The 20107-nt window shown below is 43.3% G+C and overlaps 2 protein-coding genes across 2 annotated transcripts; both read left to right on the top strand.

Annotated features, from left to right (window-relative positions):
* The first annotated feature begins 33 nt into the window (after nt 1-33).
* Nucleotides 34-11807, top strand: qrsl1 (glutaminyl-tRNA amidotransferase subunit QRSL1). The gene is made up of 11 exons (XM_083791326.1): nt 34-137; nt 653-812; nt 3775-3873; nt 3990-4086; nt 4406-4567; nt 5801-5976; nt 6380-6492; nt 6725-6917; nt 8090-8207; nt 9468-9673; nt 10680-11807. Exons 1-11 carry the CDS (start codon nt 114-116, stop codon nt 10877-10879), a joined length of 1548 nt encoding a protein of 515 aa, XP_083647452.1. The 5' UTR covers nt 34-113; the 3' UTR covers nt 10880-11807.
* Nucleotides 1585-3117, top strand: LOC310878459 (tRNA (guanine-N(7)-)-methyltransferase non-catalytic subunit wdr4-like; the record flags this gene model as incomplete). Its single annotated transcript, XM_083792788.1, is given in 3 exon segments — nt 1585-1639; nt 1879-2545; nt 2547-3117. Coding segments are annotated over 3 exon segments (1293 nt in total).
* Nucleotides 11808-20107: the final 8300 nt, after the last annotated feature.

Raw genomic sequence — 20107 nt, 5'->3', positions numbered from 1 at the left:
CGACGTGAGAGAGTGACGTCGCAGCCATAATAACAAACATGGCAGCCTCCATGGCGTTGCAGTTACTGTGGCTCTATGCTGAAGGTTGACAACTGAGACATTTTCGGAAGATAATGCTCGGCCTGACCATACGAGAGGTTAGTTGCGATTGAAGAGCATCTCTAGATGTGTGGTTTTCTTGTGCATGCTGCGCCGAAAAGGTCATATTTGTAGCTAAATGTGGCTATAATCACACGTACACGACCGATGACCCTAATTCTGGAATTTAATCGCTCAAGATAATTATTCAGCATTAACCTCTCTATTTGTATTTTGTATTATCTGTGAGTGTATAAATGGGGTTCAATTTGTACACTCGGAGGTAGACTGAGGATGTTGCAGACAGTGTCCTCAAAGCGATGAATGAAATTGAAACCCCCAGCAATGGTCAACTGATGCACAACAATGTCACTCACATTCCATATGCCTTTATATTCAAGAACATTTTATTTACGAGTCACGTTGCTGTTTACCACAAACTAAGTTGATCAAAGACAGTGCTGTTTACCACAAACTAAGTGACTATACAGTGGGTCCCAGAAAGAAATGGTTTGACATCTCGATCGTCTTGGAACAAATTATTTGACATTTCGTCTTGGATATTTTGTTGCAGGTGTCTCTGGCACTGAGGGAGGGAAGGATCTCCCCCACAGAGTTGTGTAAGAAATGTTTGCACCGCATCAAGAAAACACAACGTCTGAATGCCTACATCACGGTGACCGAGGAGCTGGCTCTGAAACAGGCTCAAGAGGCAGAAAGCAGATTGCTCCGAGGTGTTTGTTTGTATAATTATAATATGTCATTCTAAATAAAATATAGAGTTGCTCCGATCGATCAGCCACCGAACGGTGATCGGCCAATCGCCGGTGATCTCCCTCTCATTTTACCTGATCTAGAGAAACCGAACTTGTATACCATTTTTAAGTGGTATAAAAGTCAATCAGATATATAGTATAATATTGTTTTGCATCTTCATGACAGGCCTAAAACATTCTCCCCTTCCACTACACACACACAGGAACAGTTTTGATGTGCGTTTTGACATAATTTTGGAAATATTAAAATTTTCCCCTTATGCACAATATTAGTATCGGCCGATCGTGAGGAAAAACAATGAGTGATCGATCCCAAAAAACCTGATCGGAGCACCTCTAATGAAATATGTTCAGTATATCTGATTATTTGACCGCTTGTATTGACTGTTGAAACATTTGCCATGTTGTGCAGTAATCTAGAAAAGTGTGATGCATCACAATGCATCGTAGAGTCGAATCATTACCTGGTGAATCGTAATCGAATTGAATCGTGAGGGCAGTGCCAATGCACATCTAGTGTCCTGTGCTGTGAAGAGTACCGTTGGAGATCCTGGGGGGCGTTGCTGGATCTGAAGGTCTTGAAGATACATTCTGGGGAGTCGCGATAGTTGGAAGATTCCTGAGAGTGCGTTGGTTAGTATCTGTTATAACAGGGGAGGTCTGCTTCTTCTGAACTGGTCGAGTAACCCGGTGATGTCAGAGTGATGTGTAGTCATCTCTATGTATGGTGATGGTGATCCAGCCGATGATGTCGGTGTTGGTCTGCTCCATATATGGAGATTCAGGTAACATAGAATTATATTAGGGACTGTTTATATATACTAACGACTGTTTTCAGGACGGGTCCGCTACGCGGAAGAAGTGACGCAATCGCCATAGCTGTCAAAATTGTTTGGTAGCAGCATATCTTCGATCATCTGGCTATCGTCTGCGACGGTTTCCCATCCATTTTTGGTTCCCATGGTGACGCATCTATGCAGCATGTGTCAAACACATTATCATTTTTAAAACACCCCATGTGGAGAGTGGTTTGTCTGCAGTAGCGACAAAAAGCTCATCGCTGTTCACACCATACAAGCCAGGGAACCGTTCGTTTTTGACTGCAGCACAGCTGAGAAGAAACCAAAGAACACAGAGGCTGACAGCCGAAGTGACGGCTCAGAAGAAACAGGAAATGACAAGATCTTGGCCCTCGCTGTCTCTCCTTCTGGAAACCTGGCAGCGTTGACCGATGACGGCAAGCGGCTGGTTCTGTTCCGCACTGAATCATCATGGCAACATATCAGTGCTAGGTGGGTTGTGAGGAGGTGCACCTCGCTGGTATTCACCCAGGCCGAGGATGTGCTGCTGGTGGCAGACAAGTCGGGAGATGTTTACTCCTTCTCAGTGATGGATCCCCAGAAGGACGGAGAACTGATGCTGGGACACCTGTCCATGCTGCTGTCTATGACCCTCACACCCAACGACAAGTACGTCATCACAGCAGACCGCGATGAAAAGATCCGGGTCAGTCACTTCGAGTCGCCTTACAACATCCAGTCATTCTGTTTGGAACACGAGGAGTTTGTCAGTGTTCTTCTGGTCATCCCGTCAGTTCACCCACAGTGGCTTCTGTCTGGATCAGGGGACGGGACAGTGAAGTTGTGGGAGTACGAGTCAGGCCGGAAGCTGCAGAGCTTGGACCTGAAAGCACAGAGAAACGCCAAGTACCCAAACTGAGCAAGAGAAGAGAAAGAGGTATGCAGTCAGCAGGATTGCATGCTCCCCCGATGGAGGTCATGTAGCCGTGCAGTGTGAGAGATTACCCATAGTGCAGTTCCTCAGGATTGATCAAAGGGCCGCGGAGAGGCTGGTGGTCTGCAGCAGGGTGACCCTCCCCCACAGTCCACGCCATATGACCTTTGACCCCAAAGGCAGACTGTGGGTACTCCTGGACAGCCGTGAGGCACCGCTCCAGATCTACACACATGCCCAGGACTGCTGGGAGTGTGATGCAGGGAGCTCCGAACTAAACCAACTGGTGGACTGTCTCAAGCCCCATTGGGAGGCACTTCAGGCTGGTGCAGAGACGGAGAGCTGCTTCCAGCACCTGTACAAGGTGAACTTCGACAACATGGCGTCCTACATGCAGAAGAAGCAGCAGCGTCTGGAGCAGCAGAAGACTCACTGGGGGGATAAGAGGCCGGCGAAGACCACCAACGGAGCGTCCAACACCAAAAAGAACAAGAAGCCCAAACCTGTCTCATCTCAAGCAGCAAGCTGAACACCATGAGTCAGCCATGATTGGTGGGGGGGGGGGGGGATTTTGGCTGAATCTGAGTTGAATGAGTGTTTTCATGAAGAATGCTGAATTGTCAAATCCACAATTTTTGTGGATTATAATGGGGTTGATTTATAAAAAATAAACCTTTTGCAACTAAAAAAGAGGAAGGTGCTGGAGCAATCTGTGCTATTCTAAAACCGATTTAATAAACATGGTTATGACATATGGTATTAGTGTTATTTCTTCATTCAGAGCATGCCAACACATTACACGGCATAAGAGAGGTGATGGAGCAATCTGCGTAAATGTATGACAGCTATGATTTCAATAAACATAGTTACGACATGGCGTTGTAGACACTAAGTGGAAGTGTAGGTTCTGCCGTAGTAGAAAGGGCTGCGACGGCAAGCAGGTTTATGTATCGAGCACTGATCCATTTCCGGTTGCCGGAGCGGACTGCTGTAGCCGCCCGCCGATGCTTAAAGTCCCTAATGTCAGTCGTAGTACCAACTTGGCAGGTAACTATGGTAACCAAAAAAACAATCAAGGTGATGTGAGAGCATATTTGAACGTGTGTGTGTGCGTGCGCCATGCGTGTGTCCCCCTGTCATATCTGTAGCCTTGTTACTACTACTAATTCAGATTCTCTCATTTCAGGCGCTCCCAAAGGTCCTCTAGATGGAGTCCCCTTTGCTGTCAAGGACAACTTCTGCACAGAGAGTGTCAGGACCACTTGTGCCTCCAAAATGTTGAAAGGTACCCCAATCAAAACATGCCACAACTTGACATCTCATATTTCTCTCTCTCTCTCTTCACACTGCCGGTAAACCTCTTGAACTGAAGGTAATCCTATACCTGTATTTGTGCCACAGAGTACACGCCACCATACAGTGCTACCGTGGTCCAGAAGCTCCTTGACCAGGGGGCCGTTCTCATGGGGAAGACCAACATGGATGAGTTTGCTATGGGGTAAGACTACCTACACAGAACTAGTTCCAAATATGCAGAATAGTTTTTTTTTAATATTTGGTGCCGGGTTACATAAAGGTTTGCTTTGTTTTCAGATAAGTTGAATGTGACACTGCCTCCAAAGTTCTAATAACTGCGGGTGTTTCCTCTCCGTCACTTCATCCCTCTTGTGCCTATCTTATTTTGGTTCCAGACAGATTAATATCAGGCAGATTAATGCAGCCCTTGTGTGCCCAGGGTTTATTCATTGGTACACAATGGTGTATTTCCAGGAATTTCTGGCTGTCACTTTATCCCTCTGTGCCTCCGTCTTTCCCAGTGCTGGAAGCACAGACGGGGCTTTCGGTCCAGTGAGGAACCCCTGGAGCTACGCTGCCACGTACACAGACCGCACGGGGGCGGAGCCAGACTCTGATTGGGTCATCACAGGGGGAAGCTCCGGAGGAAGTGCTGCAGCCGTGGCGTCACTCACCAGTTACCTGTCAGTGAGCACATGATCACATACCAGTTACCTGTCAGTGAGCACATGATCACATACCAGTCACCTGTCCGTGAGCACATGATCACGTACCAGTCACCTGTCAGTGAGCACATGATCACATACCAGTCACCTGTCAGTGAGCACATGATCACATACCAGTCACCTGTCAGTGAGCACATGATCACATACCAGTCACCTGTCAGTGAGCACATGATCACATACCAGTCACCTGTCAGTGAGCACATGATCACATACCAGTCACCTGTCAGTGAGCACATGATCACATACCAGTCACCTGTCAGTGAGCACATGATCACGTACCAGTCACCTGTCAGTGAGCACATGATCACATACCAGTCACCTGTCAGTGAGCACATGATCACGTACCAGTCACCTGTCAGTGAGCACATGATCACGTACCAGTCACCTGTCAGTGAGCACATGATCACGTACCAGTCACCTGTCAGTGAGCACATGATCACATACCAGTCACCTGTCAGTGAGCACATGATCACGTACCAGTCACCTGTCAGTGAGCACATGATCACATACCAGTCACCTGTCAGTGAGCAAATGATCACGTACCAGTCACCTGTCAGTGAGCACATGATCACGTACCAGTCACCTGTCAGTGAGCACATGATCACGTACCAGTCACCTGTGAGTGAGCACATGATCAAAAAGAAATGCAATTTCAAACTCCTTGGAACAGAAACGATATATTGTTTGGGACATATATATGAGACATGTATATTTGTATGGGATGACAAATGGCGAAATTAGCAAATCTACAAGCTCACAATGCACTGCAATGGCATGTGTGGGTCAGTTATTTTCTGGGTGCAGTACTTAGTTCAGACTTAGTTTTTGGTTTAGCCTAGTCATTGGTTAGACCAGGCATTAGTCCTACAACTACAACCTATCTCAAACCCTCACCCTAAACCTAACCTCTCACGGGGCAGCACACCTAAACCTAACCTTAACCCATGTCTAACCAATGACTAGTCTAAACTAAGTATGCACCCCTATTTTCTATGTCAATTTCAGACATACTCAATATAGTGATGCCAGGTAGAAATCAGTTAGTAACAGAGTTGTTTTTGAGTATTTTGCACATTATAGCCTAACAATGTACTGCAGTTCATTATAGTAAGAAATGGTCATATACTGTGGAAGCACTACAACGAAACATTATTTACTCAAAGCACCCTTACCCTTGGGTGGTCTTGGCAGGGCTTTGGGATCAGACACCGGCGGCTCTACCCGTAACCCCGGAGCCTTGTGCGGGGTCGTCGCCCTGAAGCCCACCTATGGTCTGGTGTCCAGGCACGGCCTTATCCCCCTGGTCAACTCCATGGACGTCCCCGGCATTATGACCCGGAGTGTCAGCGACGCAGCCACTGTGTTAAGTAGGTTACGTCAGTCACACAAACACACTGTCATAATCATTGTGCAGCTCATTCTATCAATGGCTTTGTAGGGTCACCGACCTTTGTTGTTGTTGTTTTCCAGGTCCTGACACACTGAGGTGGAAAAACAAATTACCTTTTTTAGTTGTTTTTTTTCCATTATTATTTTCTTATTATTCTTTTTTACGCAGTTAATAACATTTATCTCCGACTATTTGCCTCTTTTTAGGCTTTCTGTTATGTGTTATAATCCTAATAGTGTAGTTATGTCCGAATATGTAAAACCACTATAAGTTAGTGCACTTTATTTTCCCCCCATTGATGTTATGCATGACACAATGCACGTTGTTGCACTTGTTCATTACATTAGTAACATCTGGGGTTGTGTTGATATGACACCCAGGCATCATCCAAGGCCTTGATGTGAGAGACTCCACAACAGTCCACAGCCCATTGTCATCTGCAGAGCTGCCAGAGGAGTTTGATGTGAAGGACATCTGCATAGGCATTCCTAAGGTAAGTTTAGAACTATATTTAAGTCTATAAGCATAGTCAGGCTTCCTCCTTAACCACTAGTACAACCACTGGCCAATTGGCCATAATAAAATGTAATGTATTGTATAGTATACTCTAGTTTTAAAAGTAGCCTCCCGCAATTGTTTCTTTAAGATATCGGTTCTTTATCAAATAGAATATGTTTCTATGGTAGTTTCTCAAATTGACACTCTGATCTCCACATCTGGGTCAGGAATACCACGCCCCAGGACTGTCCCGGGAGACACTGGAACAGTGGAGTCGCGTCGCGGACATGTTTGAGAGGGCAGGGGCAAGGGTGGAACAGGTCTCCCTCCCCCACACCCAGCACTCCATTGTGTGCTACCATGTGCTGTGCCACGCTGAGGTGGCGTCCAACATGGCTCGATTTGATGGCCTGGAGTACGGTATGGATTTGTTTGTGTTTTATTAAAGAGCAATGCTTGGAAAAACTGCCAGACTACACCAGTAAGACGCCAAAGACTGCCAGACTACATTTGTTGTAAAACACTGAACCCGTAACTGCTCCCCAAGTGCCCCTAGGTGGCAGCCCACTGCTTCTGTTTCCTGATTTACACTGAAAATGGTGTCTGCCCCTAAAATAGTCAATCTACACATGGCCACCATTCCTGTGTCCCTTGAGAAATAACACGTACCCAGGACATGTGGCCGTCGCATGGGCCAGATTTACATTACATGCATTTGATAGCCCACCCACTGAAGTTAAAGTAGCTCACCCATGTGGCTTTTAACAATCCGCAGGTCACACAACAATAGACCTTTTATATGCATATGCTATTGACACTTGGCAGCTTTGTAGGTGTGAAGTGTTGTGTTTGCGCACAGTGCACGTCCATGCATGTCATAGATTGCCAATCCATGACAAATAGCAGCACCAATTTGAGGGAGTTTAGAGGGACCGTCAACGAGAGAGACGACGGAGGGAGGGGGGAAAAAAAACCTTCTGTAGCCTGTAGAGGTAGCCTACTTTTTAATGAAGTGTTTTGGTGTCAAACCTTGCACAGGGACTGATAGACAGACAGACATGACAAGGACGTGTTTGTAAGAAGCTGCTGTGGGTAAAGAGAAATATGGTGTATATATAATTGCGAACGCAGTGAGCCACTTACTATGACAGCAAGGGCTGAATGTCTGTGTGTCTGTCCCGCTGTTACACCACCCGCCCGCCACCAGAGGGCGCAGCTGTAGCACACACACACACACACACACACAGGGCGCAGCTGTAGCACGCACACACACACACACACACACACACACACACACACACACACAACCACACACACACGAGCTGCGTTCGCTTCCCGCGTTTGCGCGTCTTACTTGTAATATAATAATGTGTATATGTATGCATTATGCTTTCTCAGTGATGATTCCCAAAGAAATTTGAAATGCAGACCCGTGTACAAATATTTCTGGTTGTTCTCTCCGTTCTCTTCTGGCTCAGATTGTTGCAAAGCCAGTACAGTACAGCAAACATAGGTACAGTGTTACATAACTGACTAGGTCTGTTTGAGGATGATAACTTAAACAAAGAACTGTGCGCTGCGTGTTTTGGCAGGTCACCGCAGCGAGGTAGACAGTTCTACGGAGGCCATGTACGCCGCAACGCGCCACGAGGGCTTCAACGACGTGGTGAGAGGGAGAATACTGTCAGGGAACTACTTCCTGCTTAAACAGTAAGCGCACCACTGTTCATTTTGACTTTTTTTTGTTATAATATAACATTTTGTTTTAGTCATCTGAAAAGTAGCCTCGGAAACCCAGACATTTTTATTCCTGAAAAGTAACTGAACTAGTTTTAGTTGACTGAATATCATAAGATGTCTAATGTAGACATCAGCTGTCGATTAATGGCGACAGTTGGTTTTGCCGACAAATCTATTTTGTCGGGCCTTGATGGCACGCGCCGTAATGGTTGATTTTACAGTTGGTTGCATGCTGAAAATAGCCGATCTACAAGCTCACAGCGTGTAGATCTGCTAACCGAACATAAAATGACTATTGATGGTATTGTCAATATATTTAGTCTTAGTTTTAGTCATCATTATAGCTTAGTTTGTATGAAGTTTCTATTTAGTTTTCTTCAATGAAAAAAGGTAGTCGACGAAAACCTTTCGTCATAGTTTTAGTCAACGAAATTAACACTGAAGTGCACACGCCATTTAGATGATCCATCACTCATTTCAAGTGTGTAGTTGACAGCTATTGCATAGCTTTGACCTTATGTAGTGCTATTTGATCGCATTGTCATGTGCAAAGGATATGGGCGTGTGGCTGCTGTAACATGGCATATTAGCAGTTTAACTAAACTGCTGGATCAAAGGGGGGAGACTTGAGTTTGTATAGGACAGGTAAGATCCCAACAATGTCTATAAAATGAGGATTATTATTATTATAATTTATAATAATAATCCTCATTTTATACAGCACCTGACCTTTCATACATAAACTGCAGCACAAATTGAAGACTAATGCCTAAAACATCATAGAAGAAGCACAGTATTAAAGCAAGGAGACATTAAAATATGTATCGGTGTAATCACTAGGGTGGGTGAGATCGATTTGTCTTAACGTCGCGCGTTAAAATTGTGTACAGTTTAAGCCATTTTGAGATTCTCTGGCAGGGTGTTCCAAAGGCTGGAGGTATATAAACTGTGTCTTGGTCCGTACAGAACTGTTAAGTGTCCAGTGGACCTCAGAGATTCACTGGTGTGTACATATTACGAGCATGCCCGAAATGTACTCCGGTGCACGGCAATGGAGTGATATATATATATATAGTAGACTAGTACACAAGAATCCTAAAATGTATAATGATGGTGACAGGTAACCAATGCAGTGATCATGTGTTTGTTACCTTCCATCTGCTCTTGGTGAGGATATTGATTCCAAAACCAAGCAATAACCCGTGGAATACTTTGTCACTCACCCCTCAGGAACTACGAGCGCTACTTTGTGAAGGCGCAGAAGGTTCGCCGGCTGATCGCTGACGACTTCAAGCGAGTGTTCGGTTCGGGCGTCGACGTGCTGCTGACGCCCACCACTCTGTCCGACGCAGTGCGCTACGCCGACTTCGCCCAGGAGGACAACCGCACGCGCAGCGCACAGGAAGACGTCTTCACACAGCCCGTCAACATGGCAGGTACTCAAGAGACATTACTACTGTTCGTGTTTGCACATGTGCCGTACACAGAGAGACCGAAATCTTTTCAAGTCCAAACCACTTTACCATTTCCTTTACATATTCAGCATTGTGGCAGTGTTTTTCTGGGGGGGGGGGGGGCACAATGCATTTTCTCTTTTATATAAATTTAGAGTAGCCTATTCCTCCCCACACACACATTTTTGTGTTGTCACTGCTGCTGTATCCTACTGACTCCTGCCATCGAGGAGCCCCCACTGGGAGGACGTAGGGCCTTCGTCCTACTCATGACTACAGGTGCTGCCCCAACTAATCTTCCCTTACCCCGAAAATAATGTTTATGTACGATATTATGGCCAGTCAGAATGACTAACTAGACTGACCTCGGACTGACCCGGTGATGACCCAATTAACCTTGAGGGCCTTGAATGGCTATTATTGTGGAGTATCAACCTGCTTTTAATGTATTGCCAATTGCACATTGAAACTCTCTTCATCTTAATACTTAATTGAGGAAAAACAAAACAAGGTGGTAGTAAAAGTAGCTATGTTTGGTCTATAGTACATGTTCGCGTTGCTTTAGAAAGTAAGGGCAGAAATTCTACCTGGGTCAGCCCATTGTTATTGTGAATCAGATAAAAGTAGTATTCAAAACAGCTGATCCCTGCAGGGACTGTTTACATTTGAGGGCAGTTTAAGTTTCCCCCAACCTTTACTGCTCTCCAATAGAACCTTTTAAATAACCGTGAGTTCCTAATCTTTGACTCTGATGAAGACCTTCTAGGTTGAAACGTTAGTCGTTTTTTGTATACTAGCACCTAAATAAAAGGCTCAAAATGTCTGTGCTGCTCCAGTGTCCTCTCCTCCTTCTGCATTAAGTGTCCTTGTTCCTGTGATGCACCGGACCAGCCGTTTTAGGCTTGAGGCGCATTGGTAGACTCCCTTTGTTCCTAATCTGTGCCTGTCCACGTTCTCTCAACTCTCCATTTTGTTGTTTTTGCCTCAGGCCTCCCTGCTGTTTCAGTACCAACCGCCTTATCAAGTCGGGGCCTTCCCATTGGCCTACAGCTCATAGGCCCCGCCCTGCAGGACAGGAAGCTGTTGACGGTCGCCAGGTGGGTGGAGCAGAGAGTCGCGTTTCCCTCCATCGACTTCCATGAAGACTCCTGTGAGGTCACCAAAAGGAAACGGACTTCACCTGCATGAGGGAAAAAACGTGGAGCAATAAACACAACACAATGTTATGAAAGACATAATGTAAAGTAGGGCTTTAAGCAACTACCTTGTTGGTGCTAGTTGACTAGTTGAGGGAGAAGTTTTTGTAGGCCTCAAGATCAGCTAGATTATAGTTATAATCTAACCTGACGCTGCCAGATGAGGGCGGTATTGGGTAACCATGTTCCCCAACACAGCACTCATCTGGGATCTCTCAGGGAGTTGAGCTGACAAAAATCTGTTCTGTACCGAACCAATCAGCGTGAGCTAAGGGCGGGATATGTGTGAAACCGGATGTGAAGCTATATAGACACGTCAATATGATTGGTTGTGTTTGCACGCCCACACGGTGATAGACAGACGGTCCCATCCAAGTATCTTGAAAAAAAGGAACAGCCCTGTCATCGAATTTGCTTCCGTGATCCCAGATCCCAATAAGTTGTGAAACAAATTTGTGTAGCAAGCTTCTTGGATCTGGCAGCGTCAGGTTAGTTATAATCACCAATGTACACAGTTTTTAAATGTACAACTATTATTTAAAAGCCCTAATGTAAAGGTACGTTCAGACTTGTCTAAACGAAGTTGAGAATTGGTATGACAAAACCATGCAATGACAGTGAATTAATTGCTACCGGTATATGTCCGGCTCATAGAGTACAGACGCAACAGATAGAAATTATAGCAATATTTGAACGTATATCATCATGTCCAGCTGCTACTTCTACAACCCAAAGTTCTAGTGCAGTTCAATCAATTTAAGATTGCTTGATTATGTCACGATCATGGGTGACAGTCACCCTTTCATCAGTGTCACGCAACTCTGTTCATGCACCCGATACCCGATGTTCCAATATAACAGTCGTATTGTGTTCATGGGTTGATACCACATTGTGAATGTGAAATAAATGAAACATGGATATCTGTGGGTTTGCATTGTACACAGACCACACACACACAGATGTTATGTATTGTTTAACAAAGCGTCTTTGTTCAGACATTTTCTTTTCTCATCGGTCCCGAAGGCCTTGATCCTGACCCCTGAAGGGGTTAATGTGCTGCACTCATTTGGTCATTCAAAGCGGTAAACTGCAGTGTATGCAGCTCAAACAAGATAGAGCCGTCTCTTGTTTCCTGTGACATTCTGTCAGATCTGATCTTATTTGCACTGTACACAACACAAACAATACTGTATGTATTGTCACTGTCAAACCTGCTATGTCAACACACAGACTTACTTAAATATTAATTGTTCCATAGAACAGTCTGTTGAATGGGGAAAAAGATTACTTCAAAGACTATACATGAATTGAGTAAACCTCTCCACAGACAAAGGTTTACCTAACATTTAAAGATCTTTGAGAAAGTGATGTTGAACCAGTTTTTTACTCTCAATACATATGTACTGTAGTCTCACCCAGTACCCAGGAGAGGGTTGTGAGGAGTTACAGAAGATAGCCTCAAATGTACCGCATTGGCCACAATATGAATGTAATAGGCCTCAGCTTAGGTCAGGTGCGTGCGTCTTCACACAGGCATTTGCCATTGACAAATAGATTGTTTGCATCTTTCAAAGTCATAGTTTGCATGTGTCAAGAGTCCAGAATGCTCTCTCTCTCTCTCTCTGAAGGACCGTACATGCCGCCAGGAATCAAAATTGTAAGGAATCAACTCAGCCAATGAAGGTCTTGGAAACATGCCTAAACTAAGGTGCTGCACTGTGGCCAGTGCTCACATGGCTTGCAATGACCTCTGCTCTTGGATGGCTCTGGTCTGCATGATCCTAGTCTGTTTCCCACAGGGACATGATGAGCTATGCTTAACCCATTTAGGCCTAAGGCCGATTCTAAAAACGCCTCTAAATCCTGACCTAAGGTTTCTGAAAAACTTCAAATATTTATATAGCAGCATCAAAATGTTTACATTTTTGAATACTGTACATACTGTACAGAACCCAAATATGGGTGCCCGGCCTGAGGGGGTAAGATACCAATAGGGGTTCCCGCCCAGAATGGGTATTACTGGGCTGGCATGCTGCCTTTGCTGATTGCTAAAAGCAGTTTCAAACTGTTTGACCTCGAGTGTGGATTGATAAGTGAGACCATAAGCGTGTGTTGATTAGTTGGGCCTACTTGGTGTTTGTGATTGACTATCTGGCAGGAATATAGATTTTTATATACAAAATATTTAATAATATATACCTGGGTCAATGTGCTACATTATTGGTAAACAGTGTACTGTAATAGCAGCAGCTCACACAGGATAGAACTGGCTCTTGTTTCCTTTGACATATCAGAATATGTGGGTTTGCATTGTAGCCTACACAAACACAGGTGCATGCGCGCGCACACACACACACACTAATAATAAACACATACTGGCACAAACACCCATACAGGTACAAACTCACACATATGGTGTCAAAAGGCTCCCAGGGGTCCACTCGGAAGCATTTGCCCTGCCGACATCTCCTCCAACATCATCTCCCCACACCTGAACCAAGCTGCTAATTGCCCTGCTGAATCATCATGGACACCATTTCAGTTTGAGCAGCATGCAATGCTCACAGTTTCCTGCACCCGCGCCCAAGTTCCAACCACATATTTATTTTGGAATGACCAGTGTTGTTCGTCAAGGATTGGAAAGGGTTGTTCACACTGCACTTACAATAACAATATTGTTGTTCACAATTGTCTTCATTATAGTCGTGGTGTAAACTATGCCTTCCACTTGAGTTTTGTGCACTTCAGAGTAACTAACTATATAATAGTTATTATACGGTAGTTATACATCGTTATATGCTTGGTGTGAATTATACTATCCTGGGGTATATTGTATATCTTCTGAACTGACCGATTGTGTTAACCAGTATGGACATTTAGTGATTTAGTATATTAAGTATATTCTTTAGGCCTAATCCAATGCAGACTGCATATCGGTTATTCCTGTCATTGTTTTATTTCCATTATTTAAAATTATTATTCCATTATGAATTATTCCTGATTATTCTAATCTATGCTATGGCATAATGAATTAAGCCTTTGATTTAATAGTTTTCTGTTTATTGTACACATCCCGATAACGTCTTCGATAAACACACCTAAACCAGTGGTTAAACCTACAGTATACTCCTGCCTCCCTCCTTTAGCTTTTTTTTTTTTATCCCAGGATTTTTCACCACTGTGTCAATTACCTAATGTGATCCTGGGCTCTACACATCCTCCCCCAACCTGGGGAGAGCAACGGACTTGAACTCATGCTTCCTTCATGTATGAGTGTCCAAGTTGCTCCTTTGCACCTGACAGGGGGGAGTTTCCCTGGTTGAATTTTTGCCTTATATTGGTTGTCTATGGTGGGGTATAGACTCCAATGCATTCCGTAAACTTCCGGGTTCAGGCCTTTGTCACTATTCGCCAATAGAAGTCTATGTAGAAGGGCCTCCATTGGACTGGCCCCATGAAGTGAATGGAGTTGTAACTCTGTCTTAATCTGTCTTAATCTATGGCTCTGGCTAGGACCAACATGCTGCTATTCATCTTTATTTTCTTTCATTTATATTAATGTTTTTGTTACCGTTTATTATTCTCACAAAAAAAGTGCGAGGGCAATGATTTGTACCCTTACACAGGCCTATACTTGTATCTAAGACAGGACAATGACAATGACAATTAGTATTGTAGTATTGAATCTTGAATCCGGTTTGTATTTCATGACTCTGAATGTCACTGCTGGAAAAAGTACTCTTTGTTTTAAGTAGCCTACTCGGTTACGTAGTAAAAGTCTGGTATTAAAATGTTGTAAAGGTACAAAGGTATTGGCATCAAAATATACTTAAAGCACCAAATGTAAAAGTACTCATTATGCAGAATGTATGTCAATGTTGAAAAAATCTTTGGGAAAAAAAACACAAAAAAGTGTTGCTGCATGGGGACTTGTTTCCATTGTGGTCCTATAACCATAGTCGAAAACTCTTGCTATAATGTGGCTCTAACAATGTCCCTCTTGTGTGACAGTGTGCAACTGTGCATAGTCCCGGGGAAACAAACAAACAAAACATGTGCACACAGCTTTATCATCATCAATAGTGATGAATCAATATTTGGAACACAGTCAAAACGTTACCATAAACCAAACAGTGTGTGCAAGCCTATCACTCAATAGGCTTTCTGTCAGAAGCACGCTTAACCAAATGGACATAGCTGGTGACTTCAGTGGGAGGCTCTATGCTAATTAAACAAATATTCCATTCCATTCCAGTCATGCCTATGGACTGGAACACAGAAGGCATGCAACACGCTTTGAAGATGGTAATGTGTGGCTTTGTGACCGACAGATGCCTGCGGTTGGTCATGCCATCATGTGGCATCATTCATTGCCCACCAGTGCCCACTGGACAATTGGGACTCTTTCACACCAGTAAATGAGAACTATTATGCTGGCTGCTTTGATGTTCATGATCAAAATAAATCATATCTAACTCAAGGCTATCAAGTTACTGTTATACATTCCAACTATATGTGAAATGATGCTGCGTGAATTTCAGACTAGTATGCTCTGTAGTCTGATGAAGAGACTGTGCTACAATAAATAAGTGGACATTGGAGCAGGCGATTTATTCTCAGGGTTTATTTTTTATTTTCAAATATTGAAAATGGCAGATCTACAATCCATCACATTGCAACACGTTGTGAGCTTGAAATTTGCTGTTTTTGTCTGCTGTTTTTGTCCAACACAATTGAACAACGAAACATAAAATAGGGCTTAAGTGGCAAATCAGCAAATTTAGTCGATTATAAAAAAAATCGATTCAAATTGTTTCAAGTCAATTCATAGCTATACAAAACAAATTGTAATCATGAAAAAACTGCACTTCTAGACTTCTTAATTAAGTATCCAATACAATAATTTCTAAGAAATGTGTCAATAGCATTAGCTGCAGCCCAATTTGTACAAAATGTGCCCTTTTCTTGGGTTTGGGCCCCTGCCCCCTCAGTGCTTTCTGCACGGCCCTGGGGAAAAGCAGTGAAAGGTAGGTTAGCTGTCCTCCTACAATAGTACCCCTCAATACAAATTCCTTACATTATACAAAGTAGGCTATATCAAAATGACTAAAATAGAACAAAATAAATACCAAAACCTACCCAGTCAATATACTCAGGCTCCCACTGAAGACCCACAGCCTGGATGTGGTTAAGCCAGGAAAGGACCTGGAGGCTCTGGAAGTACAGAGGATAAATTAGTCTAACAATTGACTAACCCTGTCCCCATGTCAAAACCCCATAAAATAACTATTTTAAAACCCCATTTTCTACCCTTTACTGACTCCAGCAGCATAAGTAGTCCCCAACAAACACTCAAATCAGGCTTCTGGCCAAACATGAGGCCGCAAACCATCACCCCTTTTATGCACTACCCTTAAAGAGACAGTGCTAGCTACATTTAGACCAATTCTTCTTTGAGAAAGATTATCAAGGACGTCAGTATGGTTCGTGCTCTACAGTTATATGTGACACTGTCTGCAACCAGGCATTATCATACAGCCTATAGGGGTTTATTTATATACAGTAGATGAGGTGTTTACTGCGTCACCTCCTCCTCAAAAGGCGTTAGTCCGACATACCAATAGTCCAACATACGAGGCCTGTTAAGACTCACCTGTGGCTCCGACATGCGGTTAGGTTTCTGGTTGAAGTATAGACCGATTCACAGAGGGTTTCCTGGGTGCGGCCATTACTGAGGTGTACCATATAGCGCAACAGCACTGATTAGCTACACCTGGCCTACGGAGAGCACCTGCTCCATGGATTACACCTCAGTAATGGCCGCACCCAGGGCACCCCTCTGTGAATCGGTCTATAGGTTAGGGTTTGGGGTAGCCCTACAAGCAGAACCCAATGCTACTGAAGTTTCTGACATTTTTGAGACCCAGAGCATGGGGTCCTATTCCACCTTCGGATACGTCCTTCTGCGCTCTTTGAGGACTTTTTTTTCCGTTTGAGGGCTTCTGAATGTGTGAACTTTAAATACCTATAAATACCGCTGCGAATATCTCCTGTGGCGCGGAAGCCGTTAAGTATTTTTAATCTTTGTTTGACCGATTTGGTCGCTTTGATTCTTCTCTTCCTTCCTTGTTTATTGACACCTCATTGTACCGCCTATCTGGCTAGCTAGTGGCGCTATAGCTATGACAGAGCAGATCAGAGGCAGGAACGTAGCCGGCACAAGCCAACCGCACATCGGGAGGCGGTACAATAAACGGTAAATAAACAAGAAGAATCAAAGCGACCAAATCGGTCAAACGAAGATTAAAAGTACTTAACGGCTTCCGCGACACAAGAGAATTCGCAGCGGTATGTATAGGTACTTATAGTTGACACCTTCAGAATAACGCAAACGAAAAGAAGACGTCAAACGGCGCAGACACGATGTTACAGAGGAAATTTATGTCCGCATTCCAACATTCCCATACGAAAACAAAGTAACGCACAGGGACCCTACGGGTCAGCCCAGTTCGGTTCGGATTGGGCTGACCCAGGGGGTTCCGAGAGGGGCTAGGTTTGGGGTAGGTTAATAGGGTGTCGGACTATTGCGTGTCAGACTATTCTGACACTAATTCTGAGGCTGGATAGCCGGAACGTTTGTTCATTTTAGAGACATGTAAGAACTAAGAAATAATAAAAAAGGTTAACATACTCTCTGCACTATGTGTACTGAAACCCATTATTTTTATAAATGTAGTAGGCCTAAAATGTTTTTGAGCATCATACTGATGATGAGGAAAATAAACCAAACAGTATTAAAATGAAGAACTGATGAAGCTATACTTTATTAGTCAGAAATGTAAACGGCAGTAAGACATTAAAACTAAAGGATAACACAACCATTGTGGTCCTAATACCTTTTTATCCAGTAAAACCTAAAACTGATGCCAAGCTGTTTGTTGATTTTCATGAGCTTTCGACCCCACCTGTTTGTGGATAAACGCTCTAATTACTTTGGTGTTGGCTCTAGTTTGGCTTAAAGTTGGATCCTTGATTTCCATTTGAACAGAACGAGTGCATGTCAGGTGAGCTCTCTTCATATGCATGTTCAGCCCCTGGGGTGTGTTCTCTCACCACTCATTTATATTCTAGACGAAGCCATGGAGCAGTGCCCTGCAGGCCAGGTGTAGGCAATCAGTGCTGCGTTGTAAAGCTGCGCTTAATGGTACACTGCAGCTATGTCTGCGCCGCTGTGCCCAGGGCATCCCTCCGTGGATTTGTCTATACAGATGACTGTCGGAGCCAGTTTGAGAATCGATATATCCTGAAGTTTGCAGATGGCTCGGTTGTAGTCAGTCCCGTAAACCTAAATGATGGTGAATCAAGTCAAGGCCCTGCATGTGGTCACACTGGTCAAAACAAATAGACACATTCCTTGGCACTCACAAGATAAATTTGTTTTGTTTGTTTGTTTTTTAAAGTTAGGGTTAAATAATTGGTGTGTGTGTGTGTGTGTGTGTGTGTGTGTGTGTGTGTGTGTGTGTGTGTGTGTGTGTGTGTGTGTGTGTGTGTGTGTGTGTGTGTGTGTGTGTGTGTGTGTGTGTGTGTGTGTGTGAGGGTGTGTGTGTGTGTGTGTGTGTGTGTGTGTGTGTGTGTGTGTGTGTGTGTGTGTGTGTGTGTGTGTGTGTGTGTGTGTGTGTGTGTGTGTGTGTGTGTCAAGGGTGGGCCAGGTGAGGGGATATGTAAATGTAGGCCATGGTAGTTGGTTTCTCTCTTCCACGGCTTTAAAAGAATCTGTGGTTAATTGTTACTTCAGCCAAGGTCAAACACCACAATACGCTGTAGGCTACGCTGTACATATTAGCCAAATGTTTTATTCAAGATGCAAGATCTTATACACAAATACACAAGACAAGATTGAAATGACTGGTTCCTCAGCATTGTAGCAGGAAACAACAAGAAAGAAAGAAAGAAAGAAAGAAAGAAAGAAAGAAAGAAAGAAAGAAAGAAAGAAAGAAAGAAAGAAAGAAAGAAAGAAAGAATAACAACATTACTGAGAAATATTAATCATACTCATAACACAGTTTGAGGGTGCTTGAAAGTTCTGGGTGCATGGTTTCTACTTATAAATACACTGTGCAGTACGTGTGTATAAAGAAATAGCTAATTACATGTATATTATGTTTACTTTACTTTATTTATGTACTGAGTTGCGGTTCCCACATCTATATGTATGTGCAGTGTGCACACTGCACAGTATACATAGCTAATGACATGTATATTATGCTAAGCATATCCTATTTCTTTATTAGGTATAGGCTATGGTGTTTGTTTTTGTCTATTTGTTTTCAAACTAAATGTCTATGTACTCAGTTGCTCACCTTTGGCGAGCCTTTTACAAGAATCAATCTTTTCAAATGTATGAACAACAAAAGGTAACGTTATGTAATATTTGCCCTACCCAAGTCTCCTCATAGACAAGCAAATGATATTGGTTTACCTTCCTGGTGTGTTAAATATCATGTGATTATAAGTCAATGGAACCTTTCCCATGATATCATTAAAAATTTAAACCGGCTTTGGGCACCTGAGTCTGTTGTGTTGACATTTGGCTGCAGATGAAATCCAGTATGTTTAAAGTGCCTCTTTTGGTTTAAGTCTTAAATTTATGTATTTCATTCAATTTATCAACTGGACTCTAGAGATAAATCTTTTATGTAAGATATATAATGTAAAATCTCAAGGGTACATTTGTACTGTACACTCTTGAGTTAAATAACATAACATGGGACTTGAGAGACAACATACAATTCTATAACATAAGGTCCAAACAAACGGTATCGTATTTACCACCTTATCGTCCTTACTCTGCGTTGGACGAACATTAAGAATTTGTGTAAAAGTGTTGACATTAAAATGCACTAAAATATCAGAAGTACTAAAATATTTAAAAACCAGCTTTTCTTTCAAGAAGAAAAACTAAAATAGATGCTGATCTACAAGCCTATACTATCCCAATTATAATACAGGGCTTAAATGTTTTGTAATAATAATCAAAATCTCCAAAGTCACTTGTGACTTAAGTTTTCAAATAATTGTAGTGGAGTAAAACGTACAGTATTTGTCTCTGAGTATGTAAGTATGGTTGTAGACTACAATGTCTCTTTCTGGTGGAAAAATCAAAAGCCCACTCAAAACCCACCCTTTCAGACTTGCTTTCCCTACATAAATCCCCCCCCCC

Source organism: Protomyctophum parallelum (genome assembly GCF_964188405.1).
Source record: "Protomyctophum parallelum genome assembly, chromosome: 20".
Lineage (NCBI taxonomy): Eukaryota > Metazoa > Chordata > Actinopteri > Myctophiformes > Myctophidae > Protomyctophum > Protomyctophum parallelum.
This window is presented reverse-complemented; position numbering and strand designations above follow the sequence as displayed.

Bases quoted from the DNA above. Each gene is read 5' to 3' on its own strand.
- qrsl1 (XM_083791326.1), top strand. From the start codon at position 114: ATGCTCGGCCTGACCATACGAGAG. The intron at 3,874-3,989 runs GTACCCCAATCA...TTTGTGCCACAG, and splicing joins TGCCTCCAAAATGTTGAAAG to AGTACACGCCACCATACAGT. The intron at 9,674-10,679 runs GTACTCAAGAGA...TTTTTGCCTCAG, and splicing joins ACAGCCCGTCAACATGGCAG to GCCTCCCTGCTGTTTCAGTA.